Raw genomic sequence first — 20,135 nt, forward strand, 5'->3', positions numbered from 1 at the left:
CGGTCACGGCCTTATACACAGCCATGAACAGTTACGACTTTGATAAACATCTCAACTAGAAGGAACTCTTTACTTCGGCCAAGTGAAACAAACTAACCCCCCCGCATGACTTACCGGACATGACTGTCACAGGCAAGTTCTCCTCTGTTGGGAGTGACTAGGAACAAAGCGCATTAAGACTAAGGGATGGATAGTGACAGGAGTGAAGCGGCTGGTCAGTGGAGTCAGGAGAGACAGGCAGACAGGCAGACAGGCAGACAGGCAGACAGGCAGACAGGCAGACAGGCAGACAGACAGACAGACAGACGGTGCAGGTGTCTGCTGTAGTAGTGTGGAGGAGCAGGTCCAGGACAGGACAGACGAGTGGCAGCTGGGATGTTAGGTCACATCATCCACTGCTGGTGCTGCATTATTAATCTCCCTCTACCCTTTTCAGCTTTATGTATGTAATAAGAGGAGACATAAGGAGGTAATTTATGACGCCGGGGAAATTAAAATCATTGTTCAGCCTGGCAGACACCTTGCCAGTTTTTTCCACCTTCGCAAAACTTTTTCCCCCACTGATGATGTATTAGGCTTGCCTTGGAACAAGGAGCAGTGGACACCTGTGCGGCGCACGTGGAGAACAGCGCGGGCCCTCTCGGCCACGCCTCACCGCTCGTTTATGGACTTCTCTCTAGCGCTGACTGACATGGCATTGGATCAGCTCCAACCTGAAACGCCAGAAAACTAGGAGAGACTGGGGCTGGTTCTGACTCGGGTCTGTGCCTTAGCGCTTGCCTTTGACTTTGCACATATCAAATGTGTTAAAAATTGCGCTTTGACTAGAGGGGACCAGTCAGTGTGTGGCATGCATTAGGCGTCGCAGAGCGCTGGGTAGTAAGTAGATAAAAACCATGAACCACGAGCACTCTAGGAAATCCCAACCGGCTGCACGTGGATATGTCAAATGAAAAAGAAAGCCGTAACCAAAGACTTGAGTACCATTAGCATTTTGCACAAAGAGGAACACATTATCAAAGGAACTGCACTTTCCAGTCTGAGGTCCCAGAAGGCAGTATTTCCCCAATGGCCAACATCAGAGACCGGCTGTAGAGACAGGGGCTGGGAGTTTCAGTCTTTGGGCCGAGTATTAGAGCGAGAGAGAGAGAGAGAGAGAGAGAGAGCACATACAGTATTACTCCTCACGACACTGCTCCACCACAAGATTCCTGGCCCCCAGGGTCACCCACCACCAAGATGAAAGAATCTCAATATCGAGCCTTCCAAAAAAAAAAAACTAATCTAACCTAGTTTATGACAACAATCTACCTTTGAAACTCATTAAAAGGGCTTTCTAGTAGGGCCTGACGCACATTATCAGCGCAGATTAATCAAGGGAGACTGGAGATGAACTCTCATTTTTTAAGAGGCAGTAACAGAGGGCTTTTTTGTCTTCAGATGAAAATCAATTAGTGGAGGTAAGGCCACGAGGAAAAACCAGCATCACTCATCGCCAGCCCAAGTGGCAGGGCCTGTGATTTGTCTTCCGAGCTTGGCTGCTTCAGGTGGGGGGTGGGGGGGGTTTGGTTCTCCCGTCTCCCAGAGAATTAATTTCGTATCTATATTCCGGACCCCGTCTTCTTTCCTTGTTTTGGAGGACCACATACACAAATTACTTCTAATCGAGGTTGCTCCCTGATTGGAGGGCTGGAACAAAGGGGCTTGACGAGAACAGGGCAGCTTTTTTGTTATCTCAGCCCTGAACACAAATCCATCTCTCTTTTACTGCTTTGTTCTCACTTTTTTTTTTGTTCTCACACTTCTTTATTGTGGAGGGGGAGGGGAGAGGACTGGTGTGTGTGTTGTGTTGAATTGGCCATGGAATACTCACTTGCCGGACTCCTTGTCCAGAACCAGACACTGAACTGAGTGGCGAAGGCAATAGATCCCTCCAAAGACAGCACACATCCTGAGAAGAATACACAAAAGAGACAAGTCCTTTAAGACAGTGGCCAGTCAGTGAATAAACATATAGGATATTCACATTATAAATTATAAATTACACATTATAAATATTCATGCATTATAAAATACTCCAAAATGTGTATTTGACAAATAAATGTAACTTTTTTCAAATCACCTCAAACAACTTAATGATGGTGACAATTACATATAAAAACTGTGGATGATCCTTGCTTTGGCAAAACTTTGCAAAAATCATGTGTACTTGGGTTGAATTACTTTGAAGTAAAACAGTGGCGAACGCAGTGCAGACTGTGCGCTTTGGCCAGGTTAATGTGCGCTCCCACCCACAGAGACGCAGCTGCATACAGACAGCACAGGTCTATGAGCCTGGCACGGGCTCTTTCAACACCGTGGGAATAACGGAGAGAGATGGCTGGGGTTTAAGGGAGCTCTGCCAGCTGTGACGGACCGGGGAGAGCAGGTCGAGAGAAAACAGAGGAGGAATGGAGAGGAGGGACCAAGACACGCCTACCTCACAGACAACCACCACCGTTGCTCCTAAAAAAAAGGTTTGTACCTGCCCCATAGATGAATTACCAGACATGGCATCTTAATAAAACATCAAGAGAATAAAACTCACAGGCAATCATCCAGGCCCATCGCATGGCCTCTACAGAACCCCAGTCAGACGCCAGGGAACCCCTTTTGATGTCATTAACCCTAACTGACAGACGTTTAAGATGATATTACTCTAATTAACTGGCCGCTGTCTGTCCCAATGATGCCATCCCCCGGCTGAAAAGGCGCCGTTGAAGCGCGGCCGGCCCTGACTCGCCCCCCCCCCCCCTTGGCATATGCGACATCACTCTGCATCGCTGCTAAATTAACAGTTGTGAAAATCTGGGACCCCTCTGAGCCCCCGGTCTTTATAGCCTCTAAATGGCATTTCAGTTCCTATCAAGGCGGGAATCAGGGGACGTGATTTTTTAATACGGTGGCAAAACAATAGGGGCCATTAATAGCCGAACTCCGTGACAGTGCGCTCGGCGATGATTTATGAGTTTGTGTATAATTTGATTACGCTATTAATTCCACTGATTACAGCTGTAGCTAGTGTGGAGAAGGTCACATCCAAAATAAATCTTCGACAACCCTCCTCTCCCCTCTCATACAAAACAACTGCCTCCAACTAGTTATTTCTGTAATTAAAAGGCAATGTAACAAGAGCAGAAATAAGCTCGAGGCTCTAGCGGCAGTATCTCAAGCAAGGCAGAAATAAATAGAACAGCCTTAGAAAAAGGCTGGCAGTTCTCATTTTCTTGACAACTCAATCCCATACCTTAGACGATGGCAGAGAACGCATTTACAAGTTTACACTGGACGTGTCCACCTCTAGGTCTTGAATCGCTGCAGTGTTCGCTAGACTTCTCATCTCATAGTCATGACATTGACGTTGTTTCTCTCAACCTTTGACAAACCTGTAGGGCCAGCAAGTGCTGTGCATACCTCCTCCTCCGATGGAGAAATGCTTGAAAAAAATGATACATTCGGGTTCCTTTACAGTTCAGAGATAAATCTGTAAAGTGTACGAGAGAGTGGGTGTATTGAGGAGCACTGCTTAGCAATACAGTGTGCTTCAAGCTCACTTTGGGTCTCCTGAAACTCACTATGAGTCTCCTGTAGATGTTCCAGTGCTGAACTAAGCCCGGACTCAACCCGGACTCAACCCTTAGAAGACCCGGTGGAAGAGAGGGTTCTGTAGATGCATACATTCTTCTACCACGGCCAAGCAGGAGAAAAGGGTGGGAGGTTTTAAAAGGGTCCTGGGAGGATTTCAGATGCTTTTCAGAGGGTTTTACCGGCAGTCACGGACGTGGACAATAAATCCTCACCATGTCCAGGACACGCTAAACAAACAACATTACAGTGTGTACACAGAGCACTTACCTGTCAAAATCATTGCTGGAAGATTCTGCTGTAATCTGGGGAGCTGGGAGGCAGAGTGGGGGGCTAATGGTTGGCCAATAATTAAAAGAAAACAAAGCACCATGCCGCCTGGCGAGGCCTTCTGCACAAAATTAAATCCTGTTGGATCCGAATAAATTAGATGTTTATTGCTCCATGAGTGGGGAAAAAAAAGATGAGGAAATATGATCTGTGACTGAATGCTCAGCAGACAATCATCTGCACTAATTAATGCATTTCCCCATCCTCTCAATCTGTTTCATTCTGACTCTGCTGTCTGATTGGAGCGTGGCAACACGGCATGCAAATCAAAGCGTGTCACGGCCAAATTCTTTTTCAGGGTAAATGAATGGAGGTCTAACTCCCCCCACCCCTCCCGGTCACACGCCATAGAACGGTGCGAGGGACAGAGGCAGAAGACGGACTACTGCAGTCAAAGCGCCAAAGGTTATTTAGAAATTAAAAAGAGTCTTCCCTGTCAAAACTTGAGGAATAATCCAGGCAAGGACACAAAAGCATTTCATCACTTTATTAGCAGTGCTGCTCGCTGATCTGTGAATAACCTGAGAGAGTGAGCATTATTGAGTTTGCACGGCCATCTATCCATCCATCACCTGCAAGGCAGGTATCACATTGATGGATGATCCCGCCTCCCTTCCACCCCTCACTCACACCGCTCTCAAATACTTTTTCTACCTCGGACTCCCTACCCCGCTTCTTTTGTTCATCACTTTCAGACATTTTCTACTGCTTCTTCTTGTTCTCTCCATCCACCTCTTCACCGTTCTAACGTTCCAAAAACACAAGCGTTGGAACCTTCGCTACCTACACTGTTTGGGAGGAGACACTGAGAACAAAAATGACCTCGACTACAGACCAACAGAGTCAGGGTTTGTGCTCAAGGTGAGGCGTTACGTTTTTATTCCAAAATTATTTTTTAAACTAGTGAGGTTAAAAGTAACAGCTCAATTCCAACTGTTACCACCTGTAGAACAAAAATAAAGACATGGCAATCCAGTATGCATGAACAACAGAGTCACTGCCACTAAGAGGGAGAGAGACAGAGATTTGTGCGGCGACAGACAGGTGTGATCATGTGTCGGCTCTTTACCTTGCTTATCTGAACGTCGGAGGAGTAGATTAGGGGGAAGGAGTGGGAAAATCAAATATGCAAATGACTGAGCCTCGAGCAGAGGAACCTTTATTAAAATTCTAAAAGTCAGGTAGAAGATGAATCCAACCTCCATCTCTTACATGTTGGAGTTATGTCTCTACATGTACTCTGACAGGTAAAAGCAGACGAGCAAGACATGGCTCCATTCTGTTGCTCCAACTATGTATTCATAATTGTCTATGAATAACTGGAACAAAAAAAGTTTATTATAATAAAGCAACAATTCTGCAATAATTGCTTCCACCAAAACCAGTTTCTCAGGGAATAAATGCATTTCACAGCTCAAGCACATACTGCCCTCATTTTCAACATGATTCATTTAAGGTTAAAACCCAGTCTGTGTTATAACGCCTCTGTACCGCGAGGTGTGCAGCCAATCTCCATGGTGGATTTAGTCGGATGCAAATTGACTGCATCGCAGATGCAAGGCACTGACTATGACAGCACTGCAGCTGCAAAAGAACATTTACCTTCCATCTCCAGGGTCAAAGCTGCTCTGTCGTATGTGCAGCTCTGCTCGGGATGTTGGCACCCATGCATTCAGCTCAACACACCTCTGGTGTGGATATCTCCCATTCAGAGGATGGAAATGCAGGCAGGCAGGCAGAGTCATATGCATAACCCCGAGACAAGTGTTCAAGGCTAGGCTATATCCAGCAGCATCCACGGCCTTTGGGGAGCTGTTCTCCCATTGCCTGGCTGTGAGCCGCCATGGCCCAGTATGAGCAGCAGCCGTGGGGGACACATCCTGAAGCTCACTCGGCTCTAAGTGCTACAGTTTCACAGGAGAGCTCCCTGAAGACCTGCAGTGCTAAAAGCTGCCATCCAGAGCCCAGCGGAGCAGAGAGCCTCGAAGTCAGAGCACAAACCCAGGTCTCATCGCCATCCCCCTAATCACAAAGATCACCTCCCATCTCTAGTACCCTGTCAAAATAGGTCTGGCCCCCAATCCAAACACATAGTTGTAATTCAGTGACTTTATAGTCGTGTGGACATTTTACTATGTACAGTAGGATAGACTCATCATCATGTACCAGTGGTGTGAGGTAAACCCAGACATGAGGAACCACTGACCTGCAGAAGCACTGAGGGATCTCCCCCAGGCCGTAGAGGGGGAACAGGAAAGGCGTGTTGCCGTAGCGCCCCAGACAACGCAGGAAGTGCTGCGTGGCTCTCAGGCCTTCCACCGTGCCCACCTCCGGGATCACCATGGCAATGGAGTGAAGAATGAAATGCTGCAGGTTCTCCGTCAGCTTCTTGGTCTGCAGGAAGTCCCAGAATGAATACTCCGAGAAGTCTGGAGAGGAGAGAAGGTAGGAGTGAGGGAGAGGCCTAAGATGGAGAGAGATCAATTCATCAAACCAAATGTTTTGTCACATGCTTCATAAACGACAGGTTTAGAGTTACGTAAGTGAAATGCTTACTTACAGGCCCTTCTCAACATTGCAGAGAAAGAAAATAAAAAGTTTCTACACTGAACAAAAATATAAACGCAACATGTAACGTCTTAGTCCCATGTTTCATGAGCTGAAATAAAAGATCCCAGAGGTTGTCCATACACAAAAAAAGCTTATTTCTCTCATATGTTGGGCAAAAATGTGATTATGTCGCTGTTCGTGAGCACTTCTCCTTCGCCAAGATAATACATGCACCTGAAGTGTGGCATATCAAGAAGCTGATTAAACGGCATGATCATAACATTGTGCTGCGGACAATACAAGGCTATTCTAAAATGTGCAGTTTTGTTACACAACACAATGCCACAGATGTCTCAAGTTGAGGGAGCGTGCAATTGGCATACTGACTGCAGGAATGTCCACCAGAGCTGTTGCCAGATAATTTAATATTCATTTCTCTAGCACAAGCCACCTCCAATGTCATTTTAAAGAATTTGGCAGTACGTCCAACCGACCATAGACCACGTGTAATCGCGGCAGCCCAGGACCTTCACATCAGGCTTTTTCACCTGCGGGATCGTCTGAGACCAGCCACCCAGACAGCTGATGGGTTTGCACAACCAAATAATTTCTGCACAAACGGTCAGAAACTGTTCCAGGGAAGCTCATCTGCATGCTCATTGTCCTCACCAGGGTCTTGACCTGACTGCAGTTCGGTGACGTAACCGACTTCAGCGGGAAAATGTTCACTTCCGATGGTCACTGGCACCATGGAGAAGTGTGCTCTTCACAGATTCATCCCGGTTTCGACTGTACCGGGCAGATGGCAGACAGCATGTATGGCGTTGTGTGGGCGAGCGGTTTGCTGATGTCAACGTTTTGAACAGAGTGCCCCATGGTGGTAGTGGGGTTATGTTATGGGCAGGCATAAGCTACGGACAACGAACACAATTGCATTGTATCGATGGCAATTTGAATGCACAGAGATACCCTGACAAGATCCTGAGGCCCATTGTTGTGCCATTCATCCGCCGCCATCACCTCATGTTTCAGCATAATAATGCACAGCCCCATGTCGCAAGGATACCTACATAATTCTTGGAATCACCAGACATGTCACTCATTGAGCATGTTTGGGATTCTCTGGATTGGATCGACATGTACGACAGCGTGTTCCAGTTCCCACCAATATCCTGCAACTTCGCACTGCTATTGAAGACGAGTGGGACAGAATTCCACAATCAACAGCCTGATCAACTATGAGAAGATGTGTCGCGCTGCAGGAGGCAAATGGTGGTCACACCTGATACTGACTGGTTTTCTGAATAATGCCCCCTACCTATTATTATTTTTAAGATATCTGTGAGCAACATCTTCATATTTCTGTTCGCAGTCATGTCGAATCCATAGATTAGGGCCTAATGAATATATTTCAATTGACTGATTTCCTCATATGAACTGTAACTCTGTAAAATCGTTGAAATTTTTGCGTTGATATTTTTGTTCAGTGTAGAAAACGAAAACACGAAATAATAAAAGTAACAAACACAGAATGAGTAATGATAACTTGACGATACACACGGGGTACCAGTACAGAGTTGATTTGCAGGGGATACGAGGTAACTGAGGTAGATACAGCATGTACACATAACTAGGAATAAGGTGCAGATAAACAGTAGCAGCAGTGTATGTGATGGGTAAAAGATGTTTGTGTAAAAAGGGTGAATGCAGATATTTAGCCAAATAGCTACCCGGACTAACTATTTAGCAGTCGTATGGCTTGGGGGTAGAAGCTGATCAGGGTCCTGTTGGTTCCAGACTTAGTGCATCGGCATGGCTTGCTGTACGGTTGCAGAGAAAACCGTCTATGAATTGAGTGGCTGGAGTCTGACAATTTCTAAGGCCTTCATCTGACACCGCCTGGTATAGAGGTCCTGAATTGCTGGGAGCTTGGCCTCAGTGATGTACTGGGCCATACGCACTTCCCTCTGTAGTTTTTGCACTCGGATGACAAGCAGTTGCCATATACCAAGCAGTGATGCAAGCCTGTCAAGATGCTCTCAATGGTGCAGCTGTAGAACATTTTGAGGATCTGAAGACCCATGCCAAATCTTTTCAGCATCCTGGAGAAGAGGTGTTGTTGTGCCCTCTTAACGACTTCGTTGGTGTGTGGACCATGATAGATCCTTAGTGATGTGGACACCGAGGAACTTGAAGCTCTCGACCCGCTCCACCACAGCCCAGAGGTGAATGTGGGCATGCTCGACCTCAGTTTCCTGTAGTCCATGATCATCTCCTTTGTCTTGTTGAGGGAGAGGTTGTTGTCCTGGCATCACACTGCCAAGTCTATTCATCACCGGTGGTCAGGCCTACCACCATTGTGTCGTCGGTAAACTTAATGATGTTGTTGGTGTCACGTGTAAACAGGGATTACAGGAGGTGACTAAGCACGCACCCCTGAGGGGCCCCCTTGTTGCGGGTCAGTGTGGCGGATGCGTTTGTCTACCCTCACGATCTGGGGGAGGCCATCAGAAAGTCCAGGATCCAGTTGCAGAGGGAGGTGTTCAGTCCCAGGGAACTTACCTTAGCTTTAGTCAATGAACATCATTCTCACATAGGTGTTTCTCTTGTCCAGGTTGGAAAGGGCAGTTTGGAGTGAAAGAGATTGCGTCATCTGTTGGGGTAGTATGAAAATTGGAGTGGGTCCTTGGTGTCTGGGATGATGGTGTTGAGACCAGCCTTTCAAAGCATTTCATGGCTACAGATGTGAGTGCCACAGTGACGATAGTCATTTAGACAGGTTACCTTGGCGTTCTTGGGCACAGGGACTATGGTAGTCTGCTTGAAACATGTTGGTATTACTGACTGGGTCAGGGAGAGGTTGAAAATGTCAGTGAAGACACTTGCCAGCTGGTCAGCTCATGCTCAGAGTACGCATCTTGGTAATCCATCTGGCCCTGTGTGAATGTTAATGTGTTTAAAGATCTTACTCACGTCGGCTACGGAGAGCGTGATCACACAGTTTTCCGGAACAGCTGGTACTCTCATGCATTGTTCATTGTTTCTTGCCTAGAAGGGAGCATAGAAGGCATTTAGCTCCTCTGGTAGACTTGCGTCTCTGGGCAGCTTGCGGCTGGATTTCCCTTTATAATCTGTGATAGTTTGCAAGCCCTGCCACATCCAACGAGCGTCAGAGCCGGTGTGGTATGATTCGATCCTAGTTCTGTATTGATGCTTTGCCTGTTTGATGGTTCGTTGGGAGGACATAACAGGATATTTTATAAGCGTCCAGATTAGTGTCCCGCTCCTTGAAAGCGGCAGCTCTCCCCTTTAGCGCAGTTCGGATGTTGCCTGTAGTCCATGGCTTCTGGTTGGGATATGTACATACGGTCACCGTGGGGATGACATCGTCGATGCACTTATTAATGAAGTCGATGACTTGATGTGGTAAACTACTCAATGTTATCGGATTAATCCCAGAACGTATTCCAGTCTGCGCTAGCGAAATAGTCCTGTAGCTGAGCATCAGATTCATCGGACCACTTCTGTATCGAGCGCGTCACTGGTACTTCCTGTTTGAATTTTTGCTTGTAAGCAGGAATGAGGAGGATAGCATTATGGTCAGATTTGTCAAATGGAGGGCGAGAGAGAGATTTATATTCATTTCTATCCGTGGAGTAAAGGCAATCTAGAGGTTTTATTTTGTCTCAGCTGACATGCTGGTAGAAATTAGGTATGATGGATTGAAAACTTTTTGGGTAAATAATATCGTCTACAGCTTATCATGAGACTCAGAACCTTAAAACGTCCTCCAAAGAGAGACACACCTCTCCCCTTGAGTTTACCCGACGATGCCATTCTGTCCTCCAGACAAAAATAAAAATCTGCTAGATGCATATTATTCATGTTCTTGTTCAGTCACCACTCCGAGAAACATAGGATATTAAGGTTCTTCAGGTCACGTTGATATGATAATCTCGAACGGCGCATATCCAGTTTATTCTCCAGTGATTGTACATTCACCAATAGAACGGAGGGTGGAGGCGGTTTATGTACTCGCCGACTTAGTTTCGTCAGGGTGCCCGCACGTCAGCCTCTCTTATGCCACCTTTTTAGAGTCTCAATGACTGTGGCCTGGTCCGGGGTGAGCAGTAAGTCCTGCACCTCCAACCCTTTGAAGTAGTAATCTTCATCCAAATCGTGGTTAGTGACTGATGTTCTGATGTCCAGAAGCAATTTCCGGTCATAGGAAACAATGGCGGAAACATTATGTACAAAAAAAACTGTTCAGATCAACGTAAAAGTAGATTTGGACCGGAGCCTGTAAAACGGCTGCTATCCATTGTAGCGCCATTCTGAGAAAGTAGAGGAGTGAGGGATAGAGGACTGAGATAGGGAGAGAGAACACTGAAAAGAGAGGGCCAGGAGAGAGAGCACTGAAAAGAGAGGGCCAGGGGTAAAGGACTGGGATAGGGAGAGAACATTGGGGGTAGAGGACCGGAGAAGAAACCCCAGGGGTAGGGGAGAGGGGGGAGTTCCTACCCTGGTACTCCTCTGGGTGCTGCTCAAAGTCCAGGCAAAAGGTGAGGAACTTCATCAGCATCCTTTTCTCCACCACTGTCAGCTGCTTGCTGCCAAAAACATCAGCCCTGGAGCAGGGCACCTGCAGACAGCCAGGGAGGGAGGGGGAGAGAAAGAGAGGGAGAGAGAAAGTAATTGTGAGGTTGTGTGAGGGAGGCGTAAAAAATAAAAAAGGGGGGGTGAGTGTGTGTGGGGTCAAACATGGGACAGCTATCTTGAGCAGAGTGATTGAAGTACTCAAATTAAAAACCGATGGTCATAACCACCACTCAGTAAATCAAACGTAAATCACAGTAAATCACATTGAATATAATGTAAAAATGTTGTTCAGCAGAGATTAAAAAGCTGTTTGTGCCACAGCATTAATCGGAAAGTCACTTAAATCTGACAGAATTTACATCACAGTTCTGCATGTGTGTGTGTGTGTGTGTGTGTGTGTTTACCTGTTCCACCTTCCCGTTACGGTAGGTAAGGATGCGGGTGACGTTTTTAAACTCTGCGTATCGGCTGACGTTGGACTTGATGAGGAGGTCCACCAGTGAGCCACGAGAGAACATAAGCTGGGGACGGTCACAATTGAACAAATAAGCAACAGAATGCATTTAGCTGCATCATTTAAAATGGTCTAGCCTTAAAGTCAATTAAACATTATGTTACAGGGACAAATACACATACACAGAACAATGTGTTCATTTGGAGCATTGCCCCTCAAATGTTTTAACACCTCAATATACTGTACCAACCTTAGACACAAGGTCAATGTTGAACCTCCGTCCCTCCTTAACAATCTTGGTATAGGTGATCTTTTTCTTGGGCTCTGGTTGCCTCTCAGCTGGAGAGGGGCTGGCCTGCTGCGCCTCCCCCTGAGTCTCCTCTGCCTGGCTGGGCCCCTCCGGTTGGGTCTGCTCTGCCCCAGCATCAGGTCCAGAGGCTGGAGACGCCTCATCACTGGCCACCACTGGCTCTTCCTCCTCCACAGAACTGCTCTCGAGCAGACACCTCTCTACCTCCCCCTCTGAGTCTGGTGTTTGAGGGACGGACCAGGCTGCAGCCGCAGCCTCAGCCACCTCCTCCTCCTCAGGTTCCTCACTGCCAACAACACAAAGCAGGTTAGGAGGACATTAAAACAGGTGTGTAGGTGTCGAAACAAAACTATAAATGGCCATTGGCAGTGCCGTGTAAGCTAATTCCTGTAGAGTTTTCTGTAGTGCTTTATTCTAAATGAAGCCCTCATCAAGGAGACTGTTTGAAAATTAGAAGAATGGAGAGGTGGGGCAGAGGTTTGTCCCGTGTGTGTGTGTGTGTGTGTGTGTGTGTGTGTGTGTGTGTGTGTGTGTGTGTGTGTGTGTGTGTGTGTGTGTGTGTGTGTGTGTGTGTGTGTGTGTGTGTGTGTGTGTGTGTGTGTGTGTGTGTGTGTGTGTGTGTGTGTGTGTGTGTGTGTGTGTGTGTGTGTGTGTGTGTGTGTGTGTGGACCGATTGTCTTCAGTGGTACCTGGCGTAGCAGAACACTTCCAGGTTGGAGATGGACGTGTCCATCGAGCTGAGCGCCAGGGCCTCCTCTCCCTCCTCCAGCTTCTCCTTCCAGTCCTCCCGTACAGCCTCCTCACTCTGGCCAGCCTGCTGACACAGGAGGCAGGCCACAGCTACAGAAAATGTGTGACATCCAAATGGGCACACAATATATTGCACGCGCCCACGCGCACGGCCTGTAGGCCAACGTGAAGCCATTACCCAGGCCTCTCACAAGAACCCTCAGGACGATCACAGTTAACACATTATCTTCTTTTAAAAAAAGGTCAGAGCAGGCGGACCATTTTATATTCACACCTCCAGTTAGTCACATTGGTTGAATCAGTTAATGTGATGCTTTGTGATGATGTGCTACATTTCAAAAGATAATAGCAAACAAAGCTAAACTCACTTTGTACTCCTCGATCCAGGACAGCAGTCCATTGAATGTGAAACTGGCCCAGTTTCCAGCATAGTAGTTTCTCCTGTAGGATGGAGCATACATTGCAAGTAAGAATTGAAGTCATGTCTTGGTTCATGCCTTATACACAATCATGCACCAGTAACTTTAAAATGAACCAATTTGACAAAATATTCACCCCAGAATGTACTTTAAAAAAATAGGCGATTTTGGAATTTGTATCTAAAATAATCACACAGAATGAACGCCTAACCAGAGCACCATCTCACCCCAGTGCAATCCAACATACCATTACCCACCCACCTCACCCCCCTCAGACTCACCTGTCAACATGCAAGACCCTCTGTCCAACACGGGAGCATGCGGCTGCAATAACAGACTCAGACAGGCCTGAAAAGGAACAGAGACAGGAGACACATTGTCAAGCCCAAGACGAAGCCATTCAACCCATTATTTCCATGTGGCTTTTGTCTGAATGGAACAGTTTAAATTTAATTTAAGATATATATTTTTTTCAACCTGAACCTATTTGCAAGCAATTCACTGCATTGGCGGTGCCTGCTGAATCGGGAAGTGATGAGTATTTCTTTTAGTGTATTGCTTATTCTATTGTCAAATGGGAAAGAAATGTCTAGAATGAGACTCTTAAGGCATTTGGAGTGCTAGTGGTGTTGGCAGTTGAACAAGGTTCATGAACAATAGACATCCAATAAAATGAAGAGTTCCATTTGAATAGCACTACATTTTCCACGGCACAAATGGCTCCTGCCCCGAGGGGAAAGAAAGCGCTATCCTCTGTCGTGAAGAGCACATCAAGAAAAGAAAAAAAAATCCACCTGGTATTCATTTAGCCAAGAGAAAGATCCTAATTCATTCCGGAGGTTTCCGTTTCCTGGAGAAGACAAAAAGGTAAAAAAAGGGCCAGGGCAGAGGAGTCACACCACAGAGATAGGGGTTAGGGTAAGCGAGATTGAGAGGCAGTGCCACAGATCGAGCCCAGAAAACAACTCCATTAAGCCACCAAGGCATCCTGGTCTCTCCATCGCTCTTCTTTCTCATCTGGCCTTGCACTGTCCCATCTCGCACACACAATGGGAAAGTGATTTATTCTCATGTACATGCCGCCACTTCCAAACCTCTCCCTGTGTCATTTAACAGAGAGCATCTCTCAGTCACAACGGAAAGCCAGAGGCTTATGCCGTTTCACCTTGGCACTGTACGCTCTCATTCCACATATGCTACTCTGTCCATTTGTGTCCTCACCATTTCGACATTAGGCATATAGGCTGCCAAAGATGTACACAGCTGCAAGCCTCACCAAGGATTATGCAAGAACATGAAGTATAGGTAGCCAGTGTCCAATCGTATCAATGGTGGGACAGCACAAAGAAAGATTTACGTGGACACTTGAGTATAAAATACTCTCTCTCAATGAACTACATCGCGTTAAAAAAAAAAACGACATAGTTGTATCTCTAACCACCAGGCCATTCTTGAGATGTTTTTAAAAACTGTAAATAACCTCCGATGCCATCTTTTAATGCCATTTATCGGGTCCGGTATTGATTTTTCCACATCATGTTTGCTAAAGACAAACATTACCTGCCATAAAGCACTGATGCCACACAGACAGGCCTCACGATAAATAATAGATAGGGGGCCGGCAGGACTTTGATGACCGAGCAAAGCCAAAATGCTTTCAGCAGGAATTGTATGTAATCATAAATCACTCTTCATTTCAGAGAACATTCCAAAATGGATTCTCTCTCCACCTTGAAAGTCATTTGACGTGTTATTTATAGTCGGGCTGAGAGCGCTTGTGAAGGCAAAAAGAAACTAGCAAGCCCTCAGCAGACAGAGCAGGATGGGAAGGCACTTCAGTCAACACCACCCAGTCACATCCTCTTCTCTTGTCACTCGTATACGCACACACACATGCACGCACACACACCGTTAAAATGGGATTAAAAATGAAATCCAGATGTTCTATTCAGTCTTAACTGTGAAGTCTTTATAGTTGATAGACTTTCTTACCCTGTGTGGTAGGCCCATCTTGTTTTAACATCCAGCTTACAATATAAGAAAATAAGATAAGCATTCCGGGGAACATTATTTTGCTGAAACATCATTTGATCTCTGACAAATTAAGCTAATTGATTGCATCCCTTTTTTCTAACAATGAGTAAGACATGAGGAATCCAAAGTGGTCAGAAGCTACCCACGGATCCCCCCACACACCATGCCAATCCCACCCCAACGACCAGTATATAGTTTCAGTTTTCTATGTCTGACAAGTAGTATGGTTCTGCGGCTCGGAAGTATTGTTTCTTCATCCTATGCAATGTATTCTCAGTGAATTTGTTATAGCCCCCCCCCCCTGATCAGATAAATGAGACAGAGGTTGTTGGGTTTATGTCCCATCCTATCATCCTGATATAACCAGGTTCTGACCACTAGATGGTGCTGTTCTTGCTATTAGGTTATTATTTTCTTAAGAACCCCCCCCAATTTGCCTGGTGGAACTGAGCTACAGTGGCAGTACAAGTGCAATGCTGAAAGGGAGGCACCGTGACACCCAACACGTTGCTGGCAGCAGTGTGATAAGGGACAGAGGGAGAAAAATCACAGCACCTATTACAGAAATGATTGCAGTTGATATGCAGCCATTGTCAATTGTAGAGGATGCCGGCTTCAATACCCTAATGGCATATCTGGAACCAGAAGAAAAAACATGATGGCCCTGATGGAAAAATTGTACAATGATTGCTCTGCAAGTACAAAGTAGGAGCGCTCAAACGCCACATGTGACGTTAACAACAGATTGTAGACGTCTATGAACACACTTGTGGTACATCACTGCAACGAGCCATCACATTGATGAGAAGTGGGACATGAAGTCCCATGTACTGACAACTGAAAACATACAGGGAGAGGAACACAACAGAGAACCTAAAACTGCATTAATACCATCGTTGTTGAGTGGGTGGGGAAACAGCAATAAAGTGAGCGCTGTCTGGTAAGAAGCCAGGACTGCTGTAGATTGACCTACACTGACCCCTAGCGGTTGTACGCAGCACCATATCTGAATTGTGAATTCACGTCTTGTTTTTTTTGTCACAGCCCTAGTTTCAAATGCTAACTTTTTAGCATTTGTGGCACACATCCAATACCATCCAATGCTAGATGCTCTGGTCAAGGCATAACTGCCGAAACACAGCCTGCCAGGCCGAAAATAAAAAGCTGAAATCTTTTTGTAATTTTATTTCCATTTTGTGACACAAATGCTAAAAAGTTAGCATTAGACACAGTGCCCAACAAAACCAAAGCATGGATTGCTGTCATAACTCAAACTGGAAACCAATGTTATTTTGTATTTTGGGTGAACTATCCCTTTAACATTGATCATTCTTCAAACTTTTACCATCTAGTGGTCGGAACCTGGTACTATCAGGATGTAATGTCTATGAACGGGGAAAAAAAGTCACAAAATTCATTACATAGGATAAACAATAATTTGAGCCACAGCTCCATACTACTTGTCAAGACATAGAGAACTAATACTACATACTCGTTGTTGGGGTGGAATTGTGGTAGGGGGTCCATGGTCAAAAGACAACCCTTTCTTTGGATTCCTCATGTCATACTCATCGTTAGAAAAAAGTTTGGTACAATTCAGATGTTAGGTACTATAATTATGAAATGTTTTATGAATCCTATTAAAAGAAAACGCAATTTGGGTGCATTCAATTAGCTTAATTTCTCAGAGATCAATTTTTTTTAAACAAAATAATGCTGCAGGAATGCTAAACTTATCGGTTTCTAACAACAAACGATTTCAGAACAATCGGAGATTGTGGGTGTCAAATCGACTCGTGCGTTATTTTACCAGACAATTTGTTGTCGTTTTAAACCTGACGACAAAGCAAGAAGTCTAAGTGCAAGTCAGAGATGTGTCAACTAGTAAAGCTGGAGATTGTTGGCTCAGTTCCATAATCACATGTCCTGCTAATGGAGGCCCTTCATGGCAGTGACTGGAGGTCCTACCAAGATGGATAGTTACATTAACACAACAGCAGGGAACGGCTCAGCAAGATGCCGGCTCCGTTTGCTTTATTGCCTCTCTATTAAGACTCTGCACAAGACCAGTTCCACTATGAGAACGGGAATAATTGTGAATCTCTGTCACTGCTGTCCCGGGAACACAATCGATTTGCCATGATACCATTCCACTTAGGCTAGCTTGTAGAACGTCCTTGTAGGTTTTACCTGTGCTGACTTGCTACCTCCCATCCAGCTCACTTGGCTGTTGTCGAACATTTCAAAATAAAGGTCCCGTGTGGCTCAGTTGGTAGAGAATGGCGCTTGCAACGCCACGCTTGTGGGTTCGATTCCCACGGAGGACCAGTGCAACAAACAAAAAAAGTCAGAAAACGTATGCACTCACTACTGTGGATACACTCACTAGTCTGGATATGGGTGTATGTTAAGCGAATAAAATGTAAAACGTAGGCTATTTAAGGGATATTAATCTAACGACTGGACAAAAGATCTGCAATGGTCCAGGGGTGCTATGCTGATGAAAATTATTTCAAGGTCAAATTATTTACATTTAAAAAACAAATTGACAAAATATTTGTAAAAGCAGAGAATTAGGCCTACAATTGGCTAGACCCCTTTTAAGAGACTTTCATACATCAAACTCGCAGATGTCCAAAAGAGAACTAGCCACGTAGACCAGAGGTCCCCTGTGTCACCCCCTGGTGAGCGTCAGAGGTGTGTGAACAGGGGACTGACGGGGTGCAACCAACAGGAACACCCTGCCTCACACAGGTGAAGGGCCAGCAGATGGAAAACAGGTGTCATTAGGGGGCCACTATATTCATAAACAACTGTTCCTTGTCCACGGCCACCTATTGCACACAGACCCAACACAAAGACAGAGTCTGGGAACCTGGGGGAAAAAATGCTTGTCTGACCAACCTTGACACAGAACACTGCCTGCACAGAAATAGACTGGGTCATCAGTGCAGTGTTGTCACCCACAGTATGGGGACCAGCTGGCTTGAAGTTTTTGCACCAGCAAAACCAGAAGTGGGCCAGAGATATTCAATTTGCACACCATCAATCATAGTGCTGAATTATAGCAATAGGCATCTGAGCTGTCATTTTTAATATTTATTTTCCTCCTCCATTGCATAGCGAATCCCAGCACTGGTGAGCTCCTACAGTGGATCCCCTGCTGGCATCAGTTCTGTGCCTTGTACCAGGTCTGTGCATGGACTGATTTCTGAACATAATGAATTAGAGCACCTGTATCCTTTCCTGTGCTATTACTGGGGCTAGATTCTTATTGGTAAGCCCAGGTCATCATTCTGAATGAAGAAAAAAACATTGCATTGTCTTACCAGAACATTCAATGAAACCAGTGCTGGGGATTCATCAAAGAGTAGGCCAGCTGGCCAATAGTGAATTACAGTGGAGGCTGCTGAGGGGAGGACGGCTCATAATAATGGCTGGAATGGAGTGGTATCAAGTCAACCACATGGAAACCATGTATTTGATGTGTTTGACTCCATTCCAGCCATTATTATGAGCCTTCCTCCCCTCAGCAGTCTCCACTGGTGAATTAAAATGTAGCCTAAGATCAACCCAGTGACGTGAACGGAGTTCATATCATTACTAACACCGTGTGGGAGTAATTGATTACATGTAAATCGGTTATTGGATTACAGATACTTTTGAAAAACTAGATGATTACTTTTCAGATTACTTTTAATTTTATAAAGGATGTTTGAGAAAAAATACACTATGACACCTTTCTGTTTACTCAATTACATGAAATTCAGCATTAAAAAAAGAAGCTGCAAGTATGTTCCACCAGAGTGGGTCTGTCCACAAGCCAGAGACCATGATGACACAACAAATGCGTTTGTTAGATAATTTGTCTTCTTTTAATGTCCTTTAAAGTCATCTGCACCAAAAGCTGTTTGCTCCTAACAGAACTCCGCTAGGTGAAGTGAAAGTCTGTGCCTGGCATACTCCCTTATTAAAAGACCTGCGCTTGAAAAACAAGAAAAAAGCGGCAATAGTGTCCCTCTTGAGATGCCGTAGCCTAGTATAGGCTAGTATTTCCCAAGTGAAACAATTTGCATGAAAATGAATTTCAATGAGTCTCTCATTGAATGACAACAAACACTTAATTGAAGAATCCATACTGTTGACCAAGGGGTAAATGACTTCAGCTACCGAACTTTGGCTTGCCTCAAGAAATTTGTGAGAGCGTATTAACAGAGGAAAAAAACATAATATATATGATGGGAAGCATGCAGACGTCTTAAAGAGAAATAATCAAAAAGTAACAAAGTAATGAGATTACGTTACAGAGTTTGGTCAATCAAAAAGTTACATTACTGATGACAATTTTGGACAGATAACTGGTAATTGTAGGCCTAACAGATTACATTTAGAAAGTAAAATACCCAACCCTGAAACAGTCATGGGTGTGTTAGGGATTTGAGAAATACGCATGTAGACGTTTTAGTTTCAAAATAATTATGTAGAATTACAATTAGCTAGGTGCAGAATGTGTAAGATGGCATCACATTATAGACTCATCTGTGGCTGAACATTTGATCAAGCAATTTCTATTCTGAAGAACCTGATAATGACATCTTACATTTCATATCCTGTATTGTCTAGTTAGCATTTATAAACAGGTAGATAGGAAAATATACTGTATGTGGTGGTTGGACACAAACAGTTCTACATTTCATTGGCTAAACATGGGTAGCGAACGCTAAACCTAACAGTAGCCCAGGCTAGTCACAATGACAGTGCATGCTTCTCTCAACTGCGAGCAAGCAGTAAGTTAAGTTAGAGAGATGCCTTTTACTAATGCTAGCTGTTTGGCTGTATATTTTTACCTTTTGTACCATGTGCAAACGTTGGTTGTTGGGGTTAAATTTAGTTAACTAGCTCTTCACATCAAACATGGACACGAAAGCAAGAATTCAGATAGCTGATAGCTAACATTCACACAGACGTTGCCATCAAGGAAGCTGATGACGTTGTCAAAGTTAGCTGCTATCGATGTTGAAATGGTGAGTTTATAAAACACATTTTTTACGCGTTCAGAAAATGA

General features: G+C 45.1%; 1 protein-coding gene across 2 annotated transcripts in view; it reads right to left on the reverse strand.

Annotated features, from left to right (window-relative positions):
• The window catches only part of chm (CHM Rab escort protein), a 34,944-nt gene that overhangs the window by 14,432 nt on the left and 377 nt on the right, over positions 1-20,135 (reverse strand). The window contains exons 2-9 of one of the 2 annotated variants that reach the window (XM_046315365.1): positions 13,318-13,384; positions 12,986-13,058; positions 12,557-12,681; positions 11,808-12,153; positions 11,508-11,624; positions 11,026-11,146; positions 6,161-6,383; positions 1,874-1,951 (exon numbers count right to left, since the gene is read on the reverse strand). In XM_046315365.1, coding sequence (XP_046171321.1) covers positions 1,874-1,951; positions 6,161-6,383; positions 11,026-11,146; positions 11,508-11,624; positions 11,808-12,153; positions 12,557-12,681; positions 12,986-13,058; positions 13,318-13,384 — 1,150 coding nt within the window. Of the gene's footprint in view, positions 1-1,873; positions 1,952-6,160; positions 6,384-11,025; positions 11,147-11,507; positions 11,625-11,807; positions 12,154-12,556; positions 12,685-12,985; positions 13,059-13,317; positions 13,385-20,135 lie in introns of both variants that reach the window. The other variant, XM_046315356.1, reaches the window with a different exon arrangement.

Source organism: Oncorhynchus gorbuscha, linkage group LG02 (assembly GCF_021184085.1).
Source record: "Oncorhynchus gorbuscha isolate QuinsamMale2020 ecotype Even-year linkage group LG02, OgorEven_v1.0, whole genome shotgun sequence".
Lineage (NCBI taxonomy): Eukaryota > Metazoa > Chordata > Actinopteri > Salmoniformes > Salmonidae > Oncorhynchus > Oncorhynchus gorbuscha.